A 21,433-nucleotide genomic window follows, 5' to 3' on the forward strand; every position below is an offset into this window, starting at 1 on the left:
CCAATTATATTTAATTAGTGTGATTTTTCTAAGATTGGTGTCCTTTGTGTTCCCATAAACAATGTTTCAGGATCAAAGGAGTCCCACCTCCCCTTACTGCCCCCAAAGCATGAAACCTCATAAAACAGTTAAGAAATGCTTTTATACGGAGTGTTGGAATTTTGACACTAGAATTCCATTTGCCTAATTGGTTCTCCTGGAAGAAAAACAGATCAGCACATGAGCCGTTGAACTTGGCTGCCCTCCAGGGCGACCTTGACCAAGTCACCTTGGTGGTCCAGGCCTCACTTTACACATCGGTGGGGACAGATTCCTGGGACCCCTCCAGCTCTAAGGCTCCACACACCAGACTTACTGCTGATTTCTCACCTGTGTGCCACAAGCAGAAGACGGGAAGCACACTGGTTCTGGAGTTATGTCAGCCATTCAGAGTTCACCATCATGGGCAGTGCAGGAGCCTGACCGCATGCGGTCCACCTGCAGAGTGCCTAGCAGAGTGGCACTTCTAAGACAGTCACGAGCACCACTTCTAGGAAGCCTACCCACCGAATTGGTACACTCCTGGTAATGTGGGACATATACCAAAATGACAAAGTAAAACTCTCATTGGCATCTCCCATCCCAGCCAATAAGCAAGTTTCTCTTCCTATGAAAACAGTCAAACAATGTGAAAGCTCCAGTGTCAAAATGCCACCTTCCAAGATGGCCTGCAGGTTCTGGGCAACGCCAGAGTCCTCCTGGAACAAGACACTAACATCCAGAACTATCCAACAAAAACTTAACATATGACACCCTCAGTTCCTGCCTTGGAGCATCCACAGAGAACAAGTCAGACAGGGCTGGGCTCTCAGGGACCTGACATTCTACATGGTGGGGATCAGGGCACGGAGACAACAAATAAACCAATAAACAACAAGCAGAATACCAAAGAGTGGATTCTTCTTGATGTGATGAACAGGGGTGGTTAATGTAAGTAGTTAGAAAAAGAGCCTCAGAGAGCAGACGGTCTCTTTAACCCAGATAACAGGAAGGTGGTACCCAGGTGGGAGCAGCTGCTCGGTGTCACCTGGGGAAGCAGGATCAGGCACCTGAGTGCTCCAATCCCATGCCATCCATGCCACGTCCCCTGCCCCATCTCACCCACACACACACCCTTGGCTCGAACCAAAGAAGCTGCAAGAAGAAGGCTCGAAGGAGGCTGTACCCTTTCTTCTCTCTGGGTCCTTCAAGCCACAGGTGCCTCGGGCCTGAATGCCCAGCAGTGGGGAGAAGAGACAGCAGTTTTAACTCCATTATGAACTAAATTATCCATAGCTGAAAGTGTCAAAGGCTTAACTATCAGAGTGGCAGGCACAGGGATTCATCAGGAAGGAGGCTAGCAGGGTTGGGGCACTGCCTCTGATGTCCAGAGCTGGGCCAGGCACAAAGATGCACCATATGTCCTGGAGGAGCAGCTGGGCTCCTTTCCAACCCTCTGGGGATGTTTCCATATTTCCACAATTGGTGTGGTCGTACCTGAGGTTACTAGCCAAAAATCAACCACTAGACATGTCCTCAGGAGACAGGAAAGAGCGATGTAAGAAAAAAAAAAAAATCACAGGTAGAGACAGTGGTAGAGAAAAATAATTTGCAGAGACCCCCTTAACCAATGAGTTATACAGAAATGATATAGCATTATATATGGCAGGGATTCCAATCCTCTGGGATCAATGCCTGATGGTCTGAGGTGTAGCTGATGTATTATAATAGAAATCAAGTGCAAATAAATGTAACACACTTGAATCATCCTGAAACTATCTCCCCACCCCTGGTCTACGGAAAAATTGTCTTCTATGAAACCTGTCCCTGGTGCCGAAAAAGCTGGGGACCGCTGATACAAAGATATTCTGACTACGGATGACGTTTGCAACTAAAATCATCGGAAAAATTAAAATCAGACAAAGTAAGTGAAGGGACTTTTATTACGACTTCTACCGTGTTGATTGCTACAAACAGAAACTTCCACTTTGCTCAATATTCTGGAATAATCTAAATGGGAAAAGAATTTGAAAAAGAAGTGATAAAAGTATATGCATAGCTGAGTCACTTTGCAATCCACCTACAACTAACACAACTTTGTTAATCAACTATACTCCAATATAAAATAAACTTAAACATTTAAAAATAAACAAAAACAAAACAGAAACCTTTGGGGAAATGTTTAGCAGTCTTGGGGACTTTTGGGAGGGTGGATATTCCAAATGCATTGATTCAATTATGACCTATTTAACACCCATCACATGATCACTAGATTTCTATTTCGACAAAAAGTGTGCAATTTACACGTACAGCAAAATTTTAGCACCAAAAATTTTGGAAAAACAAGAAGTGGAAGAGAATGCCCAGAATATATGTAAGAAATAAATTTTAGGAAGGATGAAATAAGAATAGACCAAGCTAAGATCCCAGGGGCCAAGACAGGGATCTACAAAATGCAACAAAGAAGAAAGTTTAGGGTCGGCTGCTAGCATCTACTTACAAATATTCACAAATGATATATAATCCCTGAAGCTTCACACAGATCTTTGTACTTTCCAATCACCTTTTAGAAATAAACACCAAGGATATCAGAGTAAGCATAAAAGATAAAGAGTTGGTAGGAGAAGAAAAGTTACCATAAAATAGAAGGGGGTTTTTCTGGTCACCTCGAAAAGCAATATTCATCGTTACATAACGGTACTTCACTTCAACTTCCTCAACTATCCCAAAGAGAGCAGAGAACCAGGAGGAAGTTAAAAAAAACCCTAAAGAACAAAAATAATTGTCACAAAGGTCTTTCATGACAACTTACAGACTAACAGGAAAGTCCCTTGAGTCCTTGGGCAGAGTTCTTTACTCCTGGACAGTATTCTGAGGATTGTGATGACCTGTTCTGCTTCAAATACAGCTTTGAAGCGGCTACCTGAGAATGGTAAGGGCAGTGGGTGGGACATACTGGCCGGAGGAGGATAAAGTTGGCACTGAAAATGACAGAAAAGCCACAAATACAAGATACACATACTCAGTGACACATTACAAGGGGACCATTTGTCCCCAAAGTAAATGGCTTCACAGGCCACAAAAGTCCTTGAGGAAAAGTGCACATATGATAAATGATATGTGTTGGGAGAGGGAAGGAGGAGGAGCTTCTAAGGATAGGGAATTAAAAGGTCCATTATTATGTATAAAATAAGCTACAAGGTATATTACACCAGACAGGAATGTAGCCAATACTTTACAATAACTATAAATGGAGTATAAACTGTAATAATTGTGACTCATTATACTGTATATTACATAAGATTAAAGATCAACTCTAGTCAGTTTTTTTAAAGTGATGTTTATAAGGAAAACCCTAATAGAGGTATATTCCAAATCTACACTCACAATAGTTAAAGAAGATGAAGTCAGAAGCACGTTTCAGGGATATGGGTAATTAAAGACGCCTGTCCAGTGACACAAGGCAGGTGAAGTCTTAGTCCAGACACCTGTGATTGGCGTCTATTGAGGCTACATGTGTGTGTGCTCAGTCGCTCAGTCCTGTCTGATCTTTGTGACCCTATGGACATAACCCGCCAGGCTCCTTTCCTCTGTCCATGGGATTGTCCAGGCAAGAATACTGGAATGGGTTGCCATTTCCTCCTCCAGGGGATCTTCCTGACCCAGGGATCGAACCCCAGTCTCCTTCAGCTCCTGCACTGGCAGGCGGATTCTTTACCACTGAGCCACTGGGGAAGCCCATTTAGGGCTACATGCAGGTGATAAACAAATAAGCTGAGTTTTGTTTTGTTTGTGATATATATGATTCGTTCTGCTACAGTATCTTGGAACTTACTCATTTCTCGGGAGGCATCCTCTTCTAAAATGAGTGCACACAGATCACAGTAATTTTTCCATGGCCATGAGTGTACAGGTAAGAAACCTTGCCTACCTCAGTGTTCTGATTTTTTATCACCCTCTTTAAGTGAAATCTGGGTGGAAATCCTTGGTCGATATGTGAGACTTCATTGTTAGGAGTCGTGTGAAGGATGAAGACACAAAGGCGGGACTTCCCTGGTAGTCTAGTAGTTAGTACTCGGCGATTTCACTCGGGGGCTTCAATCCATATTCGGTGGGGAACTAAGATCCCACAAGCCACATGGCATGGGCAGAATCAAAAGACACAAAGGTAACAGGTGATACTGGAGAATACAATTATCTTTACAGTAAAGTGGCAAAAATTGCAACGTAGTTTTAAGTAAACATCCAAGTACCTAATCAACTGGGTAAATGACACTGATCTCTCAAGGATAACTTTGAAACACCTCCCTTGCCCCACTGCAAATCCAAGTACCCATACTGGCTAGAGCAATCAATCTCCATTTATAACACATCTCAGGACACCCAGCTGATCTGAAACTGAGCAGGCCTTGGGATGTGACGGGGTCGACACCACAGGAGACTTTGGAATACTCCAGAAAAAACAGTCCCATGGCGGGGGGGAGATATGAAAGCCAAAATGAGCTCCTATGGTCATGATAGATCAATTTGGACAGTTCACATTTCGCACTTAGAAGATCTTTCAGAAAACGATCCATTACAAACTGAGCCAATGGCATTTTTTAGGTGGCATCCTCAGGTGGGTCTGTACTTTCAGAATTAGGCACTTACCTAAATTGAGAAGAGCAACAAAGCGATCAAAAATCAATCAAAATTCCACAGGAGGGCAAAAAATGCCCACTTGACGGGGTGGAAAATTTGAAAGTCACACAAAAAAGAGAAGTTCCAGCAAATCTGCTCACAGTCCCAGGGAATCTTACTCAGCAACTACCTGTTACCCTCCCATCCTGGAACCTTGCCTGTGCGGGGAAAATAGCTCTATACCGCCCCCTAGCGTTGATCGCCTCGCTTCTCAGACTGAACACCGCAAGGTGAGTGGTGCCTCCACCTCCACTTACTTCCGGAGGCCAACCCTCATAGGGCTAAACATAGCCCAGTCCTCTGCCCACAGATTAGGAAACAATCTAGCTATTTTTAGCATCATGCATCTTAGGAAGAGAAATGGCCCAGCCTCTGACGGCAACAGAATGTGTGTGGCCTGACTTCATGAACCCATCTCTCAGGAGGGTGTGCACCTACTCCAGGAAGTGGCCTAAGATCCCCGTGAAAGTTCTGGAGTCTGGTTAAAAGGGATGGTGGCACATGGGCCACACGAGAAAATGGCAAGGGAAGGACAATGACAGGCACAAGTCCTAAAGGGACTCGGGAACAAGAGAGATGCCAGGCCAGGCCTGATACGTGAGAGCAGCAGGAGAAGTGACCTGGGGCAGAAAAGTAAAAAACAGAAGCCAGAAGCCAAGAATAGCATGCATACTCATTTTGGGAAAGTCTGTCCAGTAAGAGGCAATATTTTGAGCTTGACATTTATTTTACATGAGAAAGAACAAAGGTTGGTCTGATCCGTTTCCTGCCAGGGTTCAGCTGGTGCTGTGACTTCTTTGATCACCCCCCCTCCCCAGTCCTCTGCAGTCCCAGTGATTAGAGATGGATCCCTAGGCTGCCTTTTGATCAGCAGCTCAAGCAGCCTGCAGGTGCCATGTGCCATCACATCAACAAGTTGTAAGAAGCAGCCACATTTCTACCTGATGAATGTGATAGCTTGTCTTGCTGCCGGTACAATAAATACACATAATGGCTACAAAGGTCCCAGGAATCCTTATTTTCTCTCCTTCTGTACTTGAGAACTTTCTGTGCTTTCTTAAAGGTGAACACTTTGGAGAGTTTCAGTACAAAACTAAAGCTTGGAAATGCCCCCAAAACATAGAGAAAAATGGTGCTGAGACTTAAAAACACAGCGTACACCATTCCAATCTCCTAAGTATGCTGCTTATGTTCATGTCGCCTGGTTAATGAAGAGACAGCATTCTTGCATTCTGAATAGATGGCACACAAAGCAGTAAAAACATGTACATTTCTTTTCAAATAAAACTAAGAGCCACTGCTTGTAAACAGGGTGTTTAATATTCTAATTTTAGACAGCCTGCATTAACATTGTGGTTTCATGTGCAGTATAAAATTTCTATTTACAAAGTAGTCTCAAAAATGACTTCATAATAGTAGATCAAGAGCAAAAGAGTTTAGAAACTGAATGATGTAAATCATATGGAGTTCAGAGGCTAAGCAAATTACACACCCTGAAGCAGCCCTGGATTCATGAAAGGAGCCTTTCTCCAGCTCTGTGCAATCCCAGCCCAAGGGAACTTGCATCTGAGAGTTTTCTAAACATTTCAGGTACACTTGAAAGCTGAAAGTAATTCTCATTTCCTATGCAGGATTAAGTCGTTTCCAGCACACACAAAATAGCAGCCACTCACCATCGCATATAAAAACACACCACCAGAAAGGTAAGGGCTTCAGAGTACAAAGGCATGTTAAAAAAAAAAAAAAAGCGCAAGAGAAATACATTTTTTAAATACCTCCTAAAAACATCCACACGGCCTCTTGATCGCTTTACTTCCTATCTACTTATTGATTAATTGATGTCTTTCTACTTAGAGCGCTTCAATTAATGAGGTTGATACACGTCCTGGGACAACCCCTCCCCAATCCAAAAAACTGAGTAAAGTCAAGCACGCCAAGACTCATTCGTGTTGGCTTCGGATTTAGAGGCAGTTCTTGAACTTAGAACTCTGGCAACAAGAGTTCTTGCAAGGCACGCTGGCACCGACGTTCCCCAGGGCTCCCCGAATGTCCCCTCTCCGGCTGCGCCCGCAGAGACACTCACGCCGCCGGGCTGGAGCCCCGGCGGCCGCTCCCGAAGTTGCAAACTCCGCGGAACCTCCGAAAGCCGGTGCCTGCGAACACGCGCGGAGGCGTCCGTCCCCGCGCGGGCCGGGGTGCATCCCGCCCGGGTGCACAATGCGGCGCGGGAAGCGAGCGGCAGAAGGAGCTGTGGGGGGGACTCACCGTTCTGCTCCTTGTTGCTGGCGAGCTGGAGTTTGCTGCTCAGGTTGGACTCAGCCCGGGTCCCGGGTCTCTGGCCGGCCAGGGCGGATGTCAGCAGGAGGAGCCCGAAGAGGAGCATTGGGCTGAGCGGGCGGGCGCGCGGTCGGCGGGCACTGGGGGAGCGGGGCTCCGGGCCGGGATCAGCGCCGCCGGGGGAGGGCCGCGCCGGGCGGGACGCGCCGCGCCTGCTCTGGCCGCCGAGCCTCGCGGGGCACTTTCCACATACTCCCATCCAAGACTTTCTCCGAGGGCCCTCTTCTGCGTCTCCAGTTTGTGCCGAGGATCAAAGCAAAACCTGGACCTGAACCAGTTTCCCAAGGTTTAAACAAATCCTGCGCTGTGCCGAGGCGGTGGGGGTGGGGTGGGGGCGAAGGCGAGGGAGGAAAGGGGGGTGGGGACGCGGGGAGCCGGGCGCGCCGAGGAGTCCCTGGCGAGGGGCTGGGAGCACCTGTCAGCCGGGGGACGGCACCGGCAACGGGTTGGGGGTCGCGCGGGGCCGGCCGGCAGCCGGGTCGGCGGCGGGCACTTTCTGATCAATAACAAAGCTGCGGATCGATGCGCTCGCCGGGCGCCGCGGCCGCCCCGCCCCCACCCCGAGGGGGAGGGGAGACCCAGGCGCGGGCGCGGCGCCGGGGCCGGGGGTCCCGAGCGGGGCCGGGGTCCGGGCCGAGGCCGCCCGGGGCCAGGCGCAGGGAGGCCGGGGGACGCGCTCCTCGCCCGGCGCGCGGCGCGGATCCGGCACCTGGATGAGGGTCCCTCGACCGGAGTTCTCAGGCCCGGGCGCCCTCGCCCGGCGCAGCTCGGGAGGTCGGACTGGGGTCGCGCGGGGGGCGCTCGCCGTCCCCTCCCTCGTGCTCCGGCGGCGCGGCGAGTGGGCCCCGGGCGCGCAGCAGGCCGGCGCGAGCCCGCCTGTCCCCTCCCCTTCCCCACCTTCGCGGCGGCGAGGGGGGGGCCCGGTCCCGCTCGCCGGGGCCGCCGCCGGGCGGTCCGGCAGGTGCCAGCGCTGACGGGGTGCTGCGGGCGGGCTGGGTGCCCCGGGCCCCGGACGGGGATGCGCCCGAGCGGCCCGAGCTCCCTCCCCGGACGCCCCGAGCCCCAAATAACGGGCCGGCAGGGCGCTGCGGATGCCGCGGGAGCCAGAAGAAGTGGGAAGAACTTCCTGCCTCTTCCCTCCTCCCCGCCCCTGAGCCAGGACTCCTTGTTCCTTCCCGAGGGATCCCCATTCCCAAAGGGCTGGGCCGGGACCCTTGGCCAGGGTCTGTGGGCTGAAGGAACGAAGGGACTTCTTTCCCCCCTGTTAACTCTCTGAAGCAGGGGGTGGAAAAAGCAAAAGTAAAGACAAACGAAGATAAATGGCCAGAATAATCACATTTATTCATTTAACGAACACTCCGTTGACTGAATGCCTACGGAGGCAGGCACTGTTCTACGCCTGCAGAAATGAAAACAGACATAAGTCTCCGGCCTCCTGAAACTTGCCTTAAATCAGGATCAAGCAAGGGCCAGGGCAGGCAAAGAAGAAATAGCCTCCAACCGCTTGCTTGTCGACAAGTGGATGCAAACTGACCGGATGTACTCGGGTCTATTCTCCACCTGGTGTCAGACAGAAGGATGGATCCTTAAGATATGAGCAGATGGTGGTGATGATTTAGTCGCTAAGTCATGTTTGACTCTTGCGACTCCATGAATTGTACCCACCAAGTTCGTCTGTCCATGGAATTTCCCGGTCAAGAATACTGGAGTGGGTTGCCATTTCCTTCTCCAGGGGATCTTCCCAACTCAAGGATTGAACATGTGTCTCCTGCATTACACGCAGATTCTTTACCGCTGAGCCACCAAGGAAGCCATAAGCTGAAATACCGTGGAGTTTCAATGTTTCTTTTTAAGTAGCTTTGCTTTCTTGCCCTGCAAGGCCCCCCATGAGGACTGGGGAGAGCTGCTCTGACAAAGATCCAGGGATGCTCAGATGTCCCCTGGACCAAACTAGGGGCAGACCCTTCCTCAGTCAGGCTGAAAATGTCAGGTCCTCTTCCAAAGCTTGGAAGCCCACTGAGACCAACTCGCTTGACCCACTTAACATCCTAGTCCTCTTCTTTCTTTCCTTCTTAAAATTCTCCTAAGTTCATCTCCTCTTTGAACCTTTACTCACCTAGACCATCCTTTCCTTCTTACTCCTTCTCCACTTCTGTATCCAGAGTGCAGGATGTCAAGGCCAGTAAGGAAAGCCCAGTCTTTGAAGAAGTTACAGTTTAGCAGGACACAGGCCTTGTAATTGTACTCACTCCAGCAGCTCCTCAAGGCCAGTGTGTATCCATATTTGCACAATAAGTAATAGGTTCCAAGAGTTTTCTGTAGATTTGTGGGAGGGTGAGGGAGTGTTCCCAGTTTTAATGGCTTAATGAGACTCGTTATATAAAAGACATGTTCTATGAACACACTTTAATCTATTTGTAATAAAATTAGCTACTCCCCAATTTTTCTAATTTGGTACATTTAATATTCTAATCAGGATTTTTCTATTAATAAATGAGGCTGTTATGTCTATATAGTTGAGTTTGATGACCACCCACATTGTGTGTGTGTGTGTCTGTGTATGCAAATTCAATCCATTTGTTTCATGAGATCATAAGGGTGAGGATTGCCCTTTATTTTGTATCATTTCATATTGGCCAGAAGAGTGCCTGGCCCAAGGGAGTCATAAATAAACACTCTTGACTGACTGGCAGGTTTCTTTATTGGAGTCACTTAAATTTGCCCTAGAATTTCAGTATGGAGGATGCATTTGAAAAGTTACAGATGATCAGGAATAATACTCGAGCTCTGGGTTTCACCTCATCCATATTCTATATATTGCTTTAAGACTGGCCTTATAAGTAAGGCCAGCCAGGTGCTCCTACAGGACCCCAAACTAGACCATGTCCACATCTGCATTGCCTGGGTCCCCTCCAGTGTCCTTGAACTGCTGTCTCCTGAACTGCTCTTGCCCTTGACAAGTTTGTTTTAACACTGTATCCTCTGCCTGTCTTCCTACTCTATTCTGCTTACAAACCCTTCCTAGGAACGTGGGATCTTTGCATTGAAAGTAGATTTTATATAATCCAAAGTCTGCACAATTACTAAACAATAGATTCTGAATGAATGTGGCTTTGTTTTGGCCTAAAGCATTTTCCTTGAGGAAAGGCATCTGTTCCACCAACCAGGAGAAAATAATTGGGAACATTCTTTGTGGTTTTCATGTTTTCTTAAACATTCAGCAGGCATGCCCACTCCAGCTGAATGCAGAGAGTGCTACCTACAAATTCCTGGTGAGGAACATGCCAGAAGGTACTGGGTTATGAGCAGTGATAATTTGAGGAGGGAGGGTGGATGTCACTACTAAATTCTTTTTGAAGTGAAATAACATTTAAAGTTAACTATCCATTCAACTAGGCATTTAACACTCAGGAGAGCAGGAACCATGGGGACGAGTTTTTGCTCGGAAAATAAAATATTGCCAATTTTCTTCCTCTCTCTTCTTCGGAATTAATCCTAACACATACATGTGCAAAACAATATTAAGACTTTTCCTAGAACTTTTCAGTATTTTAGTGGCAGGTGATTTGAACATGAGTTTCTGAAGTTCAGAGCCCTATGATCTACCTAAGTATCCACTACTTTCCAAAATGACTAACTGGCAACACTTCTATATAGATTTAAATGAGGCTGGGAGCTGAGGGTATCATTAGTAAGCAAAGTAAATGCCCACAGATCACAGCAGGAATAAAGACTGTTCTAGTGGGAAACAAAAGAAATGAATTAATCTTAGAATCATCCTTTCCTCTCTCTCCAGTTTCTCCAACTACCCCACCCGGAGAAACATATGACCATGCTTTCTCTGGCTATTTCAGGATATATTTAGACTCTTATTTTTCCAACCTGTAAAAATAAAAACACACTTTTCCTTATATTTCGTTGGTCCAGATCAGTCACCCTTTACCAGTGTAGCAATGCTATCAGAAAGGCTGGCTTGCCGAGGCAGATGGCAGGGGCTTGTGTTAGGATCCTGCTCCCAAGGATCCTAAATCCGACTTTTTGAGGATGGAGAGTCCGGGGGTGGGAAGTTAGAGTGTGTGATCTAGAGAAACTGGTGACGAGGACAGGCCTTGGGGTGGCGCTCTGTGGCCTTTCCCACTAAAGTGAAGCTGCTCTTTCCTTTTGGCAGTCATGGTGAAGCATGCAAAGACTCTACAAGATCTCAGAAGTGCTGGTCTGACTCAGAACTCAAGGGAGAATGAAGCCAGACAGCCCCAAAGAGAAGTGCTGGTCTGACTCAAAACTCAAGGGAGAATGAAGCCAGACACAGCCCCAAAGAGACAGGAGCCCTGATCACCTTAGGACCACCACAGCCAAAGGTCATTTCCCCGGGAGATGGGAGACCAGGAACCTAGTCTGACCTTACTGCTAGCAAACAGCACAACCTTAATCTAGAATTCTTCCTGCCCCTTTTCTTTACGGGAGAAAACTGCACTGAATTGTTTTTTTTTGTTTTATAGTATAATTGCTTTAAAATGTTATGTTAATTTCTGCTGTACAGCAAAGTGAATATGCCATATGTACACACACAACCCCTCCTTCTAAGGTTCCCTTCCCAGCCCCCTGATCCCACCCCCCGAGGTAATCACAGAGCACTGAGCTGAGCTCCCTGTGCTATATACGGCAAGTTCCCACCTGCTATCTATTTTATACATGGTAGTGTATATATGTCAGTGCTACTGTTACAATTCATCCCCTTCTCGCCTACCCCCCAAGGTACATTGGATTCTTAACTCCATCCTCTAATTGCTTTAGAATTCTTTAGAATGCAACAGGTAATGATGGCAATTCTTTTAAAACTTAACAGTGCTTCTGTGATGATATGGAACTAGGACAAGTTTTCCTGGCCTCAACTCAGAGGTGCCTTGAAGGCTAGCAAGAGATGATGAGCAGAGGCTTCTCCCAGAATTTGTCCAGTCAAGCACAAAAGTTCTGTTTTATCTGTTGTGATCTTGGTTGGGAAAGAAAAAATCTACTGATAACCAAAAAGAGAGAAGAAAAAAGGAGTTTGGAAATCACTGACTAATGTAAGTATCAGGAATTGTATTGCATTCAGGGAAACAATCAAATGTGTGTGGGAGCCATATTTTAATATGTAATATTTGTTTCATATCATGGGAGCAACATCAAAAGAGGCCAAGGATTGGTCTCAAGGTAAAGAAAAATACCTATAGTACACAAACAAGTTGTAAATGATAAGGAAATTCTATTGTCATTAGCCGAGAATGAATGTCCAACCTCCCGCTATTCTGTAGAGCTCCATCGGTGGCATCTCTAACAATCCTTAAATCGGGGGAAATCCTCTAAAAATGAGACCAGCAATCAAACACTGTGTTTGGTCATATCCCCGAGTCAATAAAGTCATTTTTCTCTTGCCTGAAGTCATGTGTAGGATAGGAAGGCTTCTGTCCACATGGTGACAAATCATAGTAAAGGGGTCAAGACATGGCTACAGATCTTCCTTCCTCAGACAGTGACCCCCTTCTTTCCAAGGTCATGAGAGAAGGACCCTCTCACTTTGCAATCATTGTTTCAACTGCAGTCTTTCCTTGGCTGCCAGCCTTTGTAAAAGAGGCCCAGAGCATCAGTACCCGACTTCATGAACGTTTAAAAAAGTATTGTTGATTAGAAGGAAGGAAAATAGAGCTTAACTCATCTAACATTAAAGTAACCTCAATTGCTTTTGAAGTTCAAGATAGTTCAAGGGATTTCCATCACCCTTTTCTATGATGATTATGACTGTCAGCCGTCTGTCATCTTTATAGTCATAGTTAGAAAAGTGCCTGCTCTCTTCTGTTCTAAAACAGTGTGTGACATTTTAAGGCGTTGTTTTATTTTCCAAATTTTATTTTTATCAGTCCAGTTGGCTTTGATGCTTTTCGCATCTTCCTGGACCACCTTCACTGCTTGTTCATTGTCCGGATGCTCTTTTACTGGTCTTCCATAAAACTAGGAGGGTACAAAGCATGTTTTCCTCCCACAGACAACTCAGAAGGACTGATTGTTAAATAAAAGTCAACCCAGGATAAATAAACACAAGAGGAGACTCATTCAGGTTCAAATTTACCCTGTGAAGCATTGATCATGTTCCAGGAACTATTAGATACCTTAAAATATATTTTCTCATTTCGTCTTCCCACCAGTCCTTCAAGAAAAGCCAGAACTTCCCCATGTTACTGCAGACAAATGCAGAATTAATGGAGAATTTGCCCAGGGTGACCCTATGGGTGACCAGTACAGATCACCTTTGTCCCCAGGGCTCCCCTTAGACTCCTGTGCTTTTCATGTGACACTAGAGTCCCTGGATTTTGGACCAGAGCATTCCTATGGGAAGCTTTTGTATGTTTCCCTGTTTTCCGCAATGACTGCCCTCCCCACGTTTGCCCCTGGGGAGACCCTGGGGTACTTAGACTTTCCCATGTGTTTAAGAGCACAGCTCTAAGACAGCTATCTTTCTGGAACAGCCTACAGAAAAGGTTTGAGCCACACTGAATCTGGGTTACTGGAGGCAGAGATGGTGACTAAGGCATCAGAAAGCTGGCCTGGGGTGGAAGCCCACCCAAAGTGTGGGCTAGCCTGAGTATCCTGTTTACCCTGGCCAAGTTAGTCATCCAGCTAATGCCTCAGCCTCCACCATCTGTGGGCAGTTATGTCAGAGAATCTATCTCTTCGTCTTTGAAGACAAAGGGAGTGAATTATCATTCCTCTCCTCCTGCTCATGATTGCTACTGAACTAAAGCATCAGGGCTGGGAAGAAATACAGTGTTTTCCCAGTTGTTCCCTTTGAAGAATCAATTTATGATGAACTCTAGGTGTCAGAGCCTAGCCTTCGCTCATGCACACTGTTCCTATGTGTATCCCTTCATGTGTTTCTGATCAAAGTTCCTGGCCTAGGGTTTTTGTTAAGTCCTATGACAAGGCAGATTTGCATTTTCATTGATACTTTTATGAAGGTGTTTTTAGATTGGCTGAAGTTATTCGAAGCCCAAAGGCAAGAAGGAACCAGTGACCTGTTAAGCCCTCAGACAGGAAAAAGTCTTCAATTGAAATTCTAATTCCCGAGATCCATATTGGAAGGAATATACCATATGAAAAGATACTCAGTATCCATTTTTGTCCCAATGGACAGTAAGAGAAAAATTCTTCACATTCTTTTCTTTCTTGAACAACACTTCAGACACACATAAAACTGAACAGAAAAATGTGAGAATCAGCCAATTATTCTAGCCACTATTATTCATATTAATTGAAGCAAATGATTAAACTATGCATCTGTTAAAAACACTATTTCAAGAATTCAAAACATGTCCTAATATCACTATCTTCCTGCCTACCTAGATTTCTGTTCCAAGATGATCATCTCTGTGTAAACCCACATTCAGTGTTCTCAGCTCTGCTAACGGGAAGGAAATGTCTCATCCTGCAGACTTGTATGGTCTGGTGTATGAACTGACTGTCACCTAGTCAGTGAAGCAGAGTAACCTGCACACTTTCATTTACGTCTTGGGGAATGGTTGTTACCTCACTGCTTTTTTTTTTAATTGAAATGCCCACAATGAAGCACTCTACGTTGGAGTCTTCAACTGATTATTAAGTGCAACTCTATGCATAAATATTAATAGAATCCTCTTTTTAAAGGTGAGAAACTGAGGCCCAGGTAGGTTTTGTAACTTGAGCAGAGACACACATTTGTGAGTAGTGAAACCGAGCAGAACCCTGTGGGGTTCCTGAGCAAAGAAGCCTTTCTGTCCCCTGTTTCTTGTTTGTAAGGAACAGACTCCATGACCCATGACCTGAGTCCCAAAAGGCATGTTCTCACAGTTGCTAATCAGATAACTGAGAAGATGCACAGGTGCGGGAAAAGCAGCCAAGAATCAATAGTGCAGACTTGGGTCAGGGTCCTGGTTCCTCCTCAAGGATATACATAACAATACCTTTGAGTTCTTGTGCAGAACTGTAACCCTCACAAACTGGAGGATGTTCCAGAGAGAAAGTCACAATTTGATAACCTTGAAACTCATCAAGAACCCTCCTGAGGCCAGATGAAAGGAGTGTAGGCCCTGCACACACCCTGATCTTATCATCTTAACAGCAGCTCCATCCTTAAACCATTGCTATAAAATTCCTCACCAAATCCTCCGGGATTGAGACAAAGGCAGGAGTCTGCTGTGTTTCCCTTTGCCTGGAAAAGTAATAAAGCTAATTCTTTTCTACTTCACCCAAACTCTGTCTCTGAGATTCCCTTCGGCACCAGTGCACAGAGGCCAGTTTCCTGCATGAGTATTGAAGTCAGAATTGGAAGGCGGGTACCTGCTTCCAGAGCTGGCACTTTAAACCTTTCATTCCCATTCCTCCACGCCACCAAGCACAGTGCTAGGTGTGGAGTGGCTTCCAACAGATATTTCAAGCTTACGAAATATCCATTTCTGTTAAGCATTTGGGGTTTATTTTATAATTCTACACCATTCTAATCAGAAATATGTAACTTAAAATTCTACTGCCAACAACAACAGTACGTCATTCTGATTTTGGTCTCACATCAAAAGGACAGTGCCCCAAGCCTACAGGAATGAGGCACTTAGTCAAGGAAACCATCACAGTGTCTTAGATGGAATACCCTCTTTAGTGGCTATTGATATGAGAAATGAACCTCTTGAAACCATCTGAAGGAAAAAAGGGTCCGTTGCCCTGATTCTTAGTGATAAAACCCTGCCATAAAATCACCGTTACACTGTCGCTGGTTCTGACAACTTGTGATGAAGGAAACCTATAACATGCATTCAAAATAAGTTTCTGAAGGACAAAAGTAGGAAAAGCAAAAGTAGTGAGACAACTTACTAGCTTGTCGGGCCTAAGGTGAACATTCTGCATGCAAGACAGTTTCTGTTAGCAGTGACCTTGAGATTATCATGGACTTGACCAAGACAGCAATCTGTCAAGACCATTGATGTTTTTGGTCCCAAGAAATCACAAGGTGGGTAAAAGGCAGGATCACTGCCCTCAGGGAGTTCACCCTGATTTGGTGCATCCTGTCAGCCTCAGCTGTGTTTGTGTCTACCTCTGATGCAACCTGTCTTCCAGCATTATCTGCACCTAAAGACTGCCCTCTGCCTGGGCCACTTGTGTTCCTGCAAACTGTCCTCAGATGAACTTGATCTGTTTAAACACAAAGCTGATCACAGCCTGATCCCTACTCTAAAAATCTGAACCTCCCCTGTGCCTGCAGGAGAAAAACTGATCTCCGCGGGCATCATCTGCTCTTCTTTCCACTCCAGGTCTCACACTCCTGAGGCACCACAATTCCCGTACTTGCTAGTCTTTGCCTCTATTCTTATGCTCACTCCATAGTTACAGAAAACTCAACCTAGACCTTCTTCTGTTTCACTTTTTTTCTTAGCTTCTTTTTTCCCAGTATTTAACATACTGCACTTATCAAATAATGATAGTGAACTCTCCTATGTGCCAGACACTATTCTAAAAAACTTCATGTTTATTCACTTCTTAATTCTCACCATAAACATATGAGATGGCTGTAATTTTTTAATTTATTTTATTGCGCTATAGTTGATTTACAATGTGTTAATTTCTGCTATACAGAAAAGTGATTCATATATATGTATATATATATATATTCATTTTCGTATTCTTTTACATTATGGTTTATTGCAGGATGTTGAATACAGTAGGACATTGTTGTTTACCCATCTTATATGAATATAGTAGTTTGCATCTGCTAATCTCCAACTTCCAGTCCATCCCTCCCCGACCCCCTTTCCCCTTGGCAACCACAAGTCTGAACTCTGTGTCTGTGAATCTGTTTCTGTTTCATAGATAGGTCCATTTGTGTCATATTTTAGATTCCACATATAAGTGATATCCTGTGGCATTTGTCTTTCTCTGTCTGAGATGGGTGTATTAACCAGTATTTGCTGGACTTCCCTGGTGGCTCAGACAGTAAACAATCTGCCTGCAATATGAGAGACCTGGGTTTGATCCCTGGATCTGGAAGATCTCCTGGAGAAAGGAATGACTACCCACTGCAGTATTCTTGCCTAGAGAATTCCATGGACAGAGGAACCTGGCAGGCTACACGGGGTTGCAAAGAGATGGACACAACTGAGTGACTAACACTTTCATAGGGAAACAGAGTAAGAATAGAGAGGCTAAGCAGTTGGCCTAAGACTACTCACGTGGTCGTTAGCAGAGCTGGGTCTTGAATGTGGCAAGTCTATCTCAAATCCCTGCATTCAGCCATTACTCTGTCTCTAACAGAAAGTGTTCAACCAGCACTGACGGCCATGAAGATGCCCAGTAACGATCCAAACACTGAAGTCAAAAGTACAAGCTAACGTCCTTTTTTTTTTTTCTCTCCAAAAGGCTGTTATTAATTCAATAGAGAGTTTTTATCATTAACGGTATCTTAAAATGAAGATAATACCAAGTAATTTTTTTGACTAAATAAAGAAGTCTTTCCCTCTCTCCTCTGCTTTACTTGCCACCACAGGTTACATCACCAGGGGACGTCTCATCCTCCCCAAAACTTTCCAGGACAAATCCTTAGCCTCACTGCCCCCAAATTAATGATTACATCCTCTAATTTTGTTGTACCCTCCATATAAACTCTTCAATGGCAGAAATTGTGCTTGCCACCCCTGCCCCACCTCACCATGGCAGCACTTAACACTGAGCAGGTGCAGTTCCATGTTTAACACATCTTTTAATAGCTGGTAAGTGAAATTAACAAAAGTATGAAGAAGCCAAATGCAGTTACACCCATGATAAATCTTCATGGAAGGACAAAATGAATGAAGTTCAGTTCTTGATACAATGAGAGACCAGAACCATGTGGAGTTCATTTTCTGGCTTGGCTGTCAGTCAGAGCTGGGGAGCTTGTAAACGAAAGAGCTAAATTATGGAAAACAGGAGTCAAGCTGTACTAATGTCTAAGCTCACACCGACGTGAAATTATTCATATAATTTTATGTATTTGATCAGCTAAAAAAAAAAAGACCAAGTAAACACTTTCCAAACTGGAAGCAATGCAGAATCTGCCTTTTAATAAATCCTATGGTAATGCTCATGCCAATATTACAAGGTAATTTCTAAAGCCTGGAAAACAGCCCATATTCATTGCTTGACTGGTTTAAACAGAGTTAACTCCTTATGATAGAAAAACCTTGTGTAACAGTTGGTTCACAAGACTCTATTTAATAGCCAATCTGTTATATCCAAGATGTCATCATTTTGGAAAAATAACTTTTATGAGAGTATCTTCTTCATGACATCAAAGTATGATGTCAAATGAAATTCTTTGCTTTTTTTTTTTTTACTTTTAGATTTTAAAGTTTGTGTGTTACAATTTAAAATGTGTATGTGTGTGAAAGGATGTGGTTTTAATTGTTGACTGTTGCTGCCTGTGTGAAAGAACTTTTAAGAGCCAGTGATCTAAATAAAATGGGATTTTAAGGATCTCTGTTTTATGAAGATTCATATGTAAAGTAATTTTACGAAATGATAATTCACTTTGCATTTCATGTGCTTTGGGAAATTAATTTTAATGGAAAATCTTAGACTTCAACTCTGAGTTAATATCTTAAAAAATGAAGAAACGGCCATGGAATGAACCAGACACACCACTTCATGATTTTTGTCTTATCTAGCACCGATTCATTAGTTTAAAACCAGCAAGCAGGGAACTATACTCAATATTTTTAATAATCTATAAGGGGAAAGAATGTGAAAAAGAGTGTATATAAATATAAATATAGATATTTATGAATGTATAACTGAATAACTTCATTATACACCTGAAATTAACACAACATTGTAAATCAATTATACTTAACTAAAAAAAAAATTAAAACCTACAGGCTGAGATTCTATTCTTACAATAAATTAATTCATAACACTGTAATGAAAAAACTTCCTTGATGAGGTTAGATAAAATATAATTACTCTAAGTTCATAAAAATGGATTCTATTTGTTATGACCTAAAAATCTTATTTACCACTGAAGAAGAGAATGGCAGCCCACTCCAGCACTCTTGCCTGGAGAATTCCATGGACAGAGGAGGCTGGTGGCTACAGTCCATGGAGTCACGAAGAGTCGTGGGGGCACGGCTGAGTGATTAACACATAGTCTATAAAAAAGCTGAATCAATGTGTTGTACACCTGAAACTAATGTAACATTGTAAATCAACTATACTTGAATAAAAATAAATAAAACTGCTGTTTATAGTATTTTCTTTATTCTTTTCACTGCAGATGCTGAAATGATGTGTTTGCTGCTGATGTGGTATGGCACTTCCAACCACTGCTCCATGTAAATGTACCTCGTGAAGTTGATCAGACACAAAACTTCACAAATGAAAGGTATCTTATATTTCTGAAACAAGGAGAGAGATTTCATTAGTAATGTAATTTTGAAAGATTTAAAAATGTTTTACAGTGTACCAAACGCTGGTGGCGGATACTAAATTTATTGTACAGCATCACATTACTATGTTAAGTACCCACAATCAGAGGTTCTGTGTCCTACCACAATTGATAGAAGTTAACTTGTCTCAGTTGGCTACAACTGTCTGGTCCTCAGTTTCTATAGCTGCAAAGCTAAAAGTTTACCTGGTTGATTTCAAGATTCTTTTTCCAACATTTGCTGATTCCAAATGTACAATTTGCCTCTTTTTTAACAGGAAAAAAAAAATCTATTCTCACAGTCTTTCTTTTGGGGAGACAATTACATCTTCAAAAGTCTTTTTTTTTCCTTTAAAAGGAAACAACCTGTGTCCAGAAAGATTCTACTTAGCTGAACATCACATCAGAGTAGTCGTGATTTCTTAGAGACTTGCCAACCTGGGCCTTAAAGACTTTTCTGACCGGAGGCAGAGTATACATCACTCTAAAATTTTCAAATGCTTACAACAAAAACTTATTGGGGGTTGGGGGAAAGAATATGGAATCTAAAAAAGAGAAGGAAGGAAAAAAAACTACCAAGGGAAAAGATAAAATCTTATAATCAAAATTTCAGTGTCTTTAAAAAAATCTATTATACAAATTATTCTTCAAGTGTTTAACAATTTAGGACTTTTACACCGCCTTTGGTCATTATCTTTTAATATACATATGAGTTACAAAGTGACAGAGCCACTTTCTGTTTTGGCTTCTGCTGGTGGTTCTGCAGTAACAAGCCTGTCTGTGATGTTTGAACTCCGTGGAGGAGTATAAAAGGATATTGATTGATGGGTCAGTCTGTTCTTCTATACATATGCAAATTATGTTTGTATTAATATTAATATTATCTAGATAAAAAGGAAACACTTCCTTTATCATTATTTCATAATAATGAATATTAATATTCCTAGATTTAAATGTAAATTAAAAATACTACAATAATTAAAACTGATCTCCTGACATTCTGCTATGGATTTGTTCTTTGCCTTTTTCTGAATCTAATATTGTGTGATTATTCACATTGATAGCGCCAGGAGGCACATACAGGAGACCCTGTATCTGTTACTATGGTGACTGTTGGTCATGTTTTGAAAGAAAAAGCAATCATTGTTATGCGTAAATTTAAATATTACTACCCAACTTTTAAAAACTGTAGAAAATTAGACATCACATTTTAAATATTGTTTAAAGTCATATGCTTCTTATTTTTCTTCTCAAGAAAATGTAGTTAGTTGGAACAATATACGTAGCTGAGTTTTTAAGAATAAACTACAACGTTTCTTTTCCTTTAAAAATGCTTACACATAATTATGTACATAGGCTGTAAAGACGATCTGATCTGGCTCTAATCATAGCTCTGTCACTTATTCGATGTTTATTACGCTTTACAACATAAAAAATCATAAAGAGGATTTGGAATACATCATGGATAAATTTGATTTGAGTATGATGAACAGTCATTTTTAGGATGAGTGGACAGAGAAATAAATTCACTTTCAAGTGTCATGCTTAATATCCTAGAAAGATACGTTTTTCCAGGTCATAAATCACAATACAGTATTGATACAGAGATATTGTGGGCTTGTATTTTCAGTATTTTATTTCCTCCTTCTTTCAACATACATGGACTATGTGTATCAGGCACTATGCTAGATTCTGGAAGACCTAGCTAAGATGAAGCCCCAAGAACTTCTAATATGTAGACTTTGGGTTGAGAAGAACAATTGAGAAAAGGGGTCTAAGAAGACCCAGACTTGTGAGGTGTAATAAATACAGATGTTGTCAGGAGAGCTGGGGAAATGACGTAATATCAGTCGTTAGAGGTAAGGAAAGAGGTAAGGTAGCATCTATAGGAACTGGATAAAGAACACATTGGATTTGGGATCGTGGAGGTTATTGCTGATCTTG

At 43.5% G+C, this 21,433-nt stretch overlaps 1 protein-coding gene and 1 long non-coding RNA gene across 5 annotated transcripts in view; one reads left to right on the forward strand and one right to left on the reverse strand.

Annotated features, from left to right (window-relative positions):
- The window catches only part of PDGFC (platelet derived growth factor C), a 244,814-nt gene extending 236,724 nt beyond the window's left edge, over positions 1–8,090 (reverse strand). For 2 of the 3 annotated variants that reach the window (XM_081538002.1, XM_081538000.1), the window contains exon 1: positions 6,964–7,577. In XM_081538002.1, the coding sequence (XP_081394128.1) occupies positions 6,964–7,234 (271 nt within the window). In that variant the 5' untranslated portion in view covers positions 7,235–7,577. Of the gene's footprint in view, positions 1–6,963; positions 7,578–7,744 lie in introns of those variants that run through there. The other variant, XM_081538001.1, reaches the window with a different exon arrangement.
- Positions 7,118–21,433, forward strand: part of LOC145525147 (uncharacterized) — a 48,855-nt gene continuing 34,539 nt past the window's right edge. The window contains exons 1-4 of one of the 2 annotated variants that reach the window (XR_014068036.1): positions 7,146–7,321; positions 11,204–11,393; positions 11,882–12,101; positions 17,579–17,765. This is a non-coding gene — a long non-coding RNA (uncharacterized LOC145525147). Of the gene's footprint in view, positions 7,322–11,203; positions 11,394–11,881; positions 12,102–17,578; positions 17,766–19,339; positions 19,448–21,433 lie in introns of both variants that reach the window. The other variant, XR_014068035.1, reaches the window with a different exon arrangement.

The sequence above is a fragment of the Giraffa tippelskirchi genome, chromosome 11 (assembly GCF_054371585.1).
Source record: "Giraffa tippelskirchi isolate mGirTip1 chromosome 11, T2T-mGirTip1v1.2.pri, whole genome shotgun sequence".
Taxonomy (NCBI): Eukaryota; Metazoa; Chordata; class Mammalia; order Artiodactyla; family Giraffidae; genus Giraffa; species Giraffa tippelskirchi.